Source organism: Penaeus vannamei, chromosome 19 (genome assembly GCF_042767895.1).
Source record: "Penaeus vannamei isolate JL-2024 chromosome 19, ASM4276789v1, whole genome shotgun sequence".
Taxonomy (NCBI): Eukaryota; Metazoa; Arthropoda; class Malacostraca; order Decapoda; family Penaeidae; genus Penaeus; species Penaeus vannamei.
In genome coordinates this window covers 13108834-13110881 of record NC_091567.1, presented here as the reverse complement: position 1 = coordinate 13110881, position 2048 = coordinate 13108834, and the positions used below count along the sequence as shown (strand labels likewise).

At 43.4% G+C, this 2048-nt stretch overlaps 1 protein-coding gene across 1 annotated transcript in view; it reads right to left on the bottom strand.

The window, feature by feature from the left end:
* Nucleotides 1-1399: 1399 nt before the first annotated feature.
* LOC113800274 (high mobility group protein DSP1) overlaps nt 1400-2048 on the bottom strand; it is a 1043-nt gene continuing 394 nt past the window's right edge. The window contains exon 1 of the mRNA XM_027351017.2: nt 1400-2048. This exon is cut by the window's right edge and continues 394 nt beyond it. Within this exon, the coding sequence (XP_027206818.1) occupies nt 1647-2048 (402 nt within the window). The 3' untranslated portion in view covers nt 1400-1646.

Here is a 2048-nt window from a genome sequence, read left to right as displayed (position 1 = left end):
CCTTAACCCTTTCCTATATTAATGTATGATTTACATCATTTGCACCCCTCTTTACCCTTTTCCCTATCATACTATCCAATAACACTATCTTGGACATTTAACACACTTTATACTAATCGTTAACTCCTTTACTCTATTACAATACTGTACCATAGCGCTATATGACCTTAGGTGCCGAGCACATTTGCTTGTTTCAGTCATTAACCGTTCTTGACAACCTATTCGGCAGTTTTGGAGCATACAAAAAAGTGTCGCAAACTTTACCTTTTTGCTATTATCCAGTAAGTAAACCTTGTGTCTAGCAGTTACTTACCATTTGTAGGCTACTTTTTCCTCCTAAATACTTGCTGAAATCATAGCATGACTGTAATTGCCAAAATGTATTGAAGTGCAATTTGCACCGCATTTTTTTTCTTTTCAGTGGATAATGTTGCATAACCTTTATTCGTATACATTCTTAATTTCTTGAGGAAAAATCCGTCAACTATAACTTACCGCCAAAAATACTTGGCGAGAAGAATTAAATTATTGGAGTTAAATATTCATGGATGGCAAGACCAGTTTATTTGTAGAGATGGAATAATTTATTCAGTGTGTAGAAACAAACATCAATGGCTGGTGACGGAAATCTACTTGAGGAATTATAGCACGAGTGTTTATATAAATTGGCGATCGATAAGCAATACTTTCATTGATAGACGACCACCAAAACAGCAGAGAAGCAGCTTTGCTGCAAGTTAACCATTCGAAAACCGGCGAATTAGTGTAAAAAAGATGGTAGGTGTTCAGGGAGTGCTGGGTTACCATACACTGCCGACCGCCTAGATACAAGACGCAGTACTTTCCCCATTCAATTACTTTTTAAGAAATAAAAGCAACCCGCAAGGCCCATGATCAGCTTGGAATCTACTAGGGAGAATATCGAGTTAGACTATCCAGAAATAAAACTAAAACGCCAACTTATCGAAACAAGTCACCGGCGTAGAAGCGGGCGTCCATACGCATCCCACCCCCCTCCCCAACACCCTATTCTCCATATCCACCTCCCCTACTCCCACCGCGAGAGATTTAACAGCAGTTTTATTTAGCGGACTTGGCCTTCCTTTCCCAGTAACTTTGATTCTACATTTTGCCACTCTGATTTTCGAAAGAGGTTTACTTTTTGCATTAAGGACACCACTGGCAACACCAGGAAGTGGAACAATATACAATATTTAAAAATGGCGGCAAGGCCGGAACTTGTTTAGCATAACTGGATCTTTTTGCTTTGCACAACCCACACAAAATCCTGACAAGCACGGTATCAGTACAAAAACTCACTCAGTAGCTCATAGAATAATGTACAGGGCAACTTGCGGTGTTAACAGTTTCACACAGCAGGGTAAATTAAAAAATCTCCTTGGCAGTTTTTGTTTATTGGTAGAAAATATAAAAACTAAATGTCAAAAATTGAGGTTTGTAAGTACATGATATACGGTAACACGAGTCGTAAAATCAATCCTTGAGGAATCCCAACCGGGATAAATAGATTACACTAACTTCTAAAATGTACAGGCTTAGGAATATAAAAATAAGTTTGTACATCACAATAACACTGTCTTTTTGGTCCTGTAAATTTCACACACTTCGTCACTCAAGACGCTCGCTCACTCGTCCTCCGACCCTTCGTCAGACACGTCATCCTCGTCGTCTTCCTCTCCGCCCACTTCGTCTTCGTCGTCCTCAGGGTCCGCGTCCACAGGGTGTCCGTTGCTCGCCTTCATCTTCTTCTGTGGGGACGCGCCGCCGAACTTGTACGCCGTCATCTCGCGGTCGTAGCGGGCGCGGTCCTCCTCGGCCAGCTTCTCGTACTTGACCTTCTCATCCTCGCCCAGCTCGTTCCACTGTCGCCCGAGCTCCTTCGCGACCTCGCCCACGGAAAAGTCAGGGTTGGCCGCCCGCACCTTGGGCCTCTCATCGTTGGCATAGTAAAAGAAAGCGGACAAGGCGCGTTTGGGCTTATTGGGATCCTTGGGTCTCCTTCCTCGCGCGCGCCGTCCTCGTCGCCC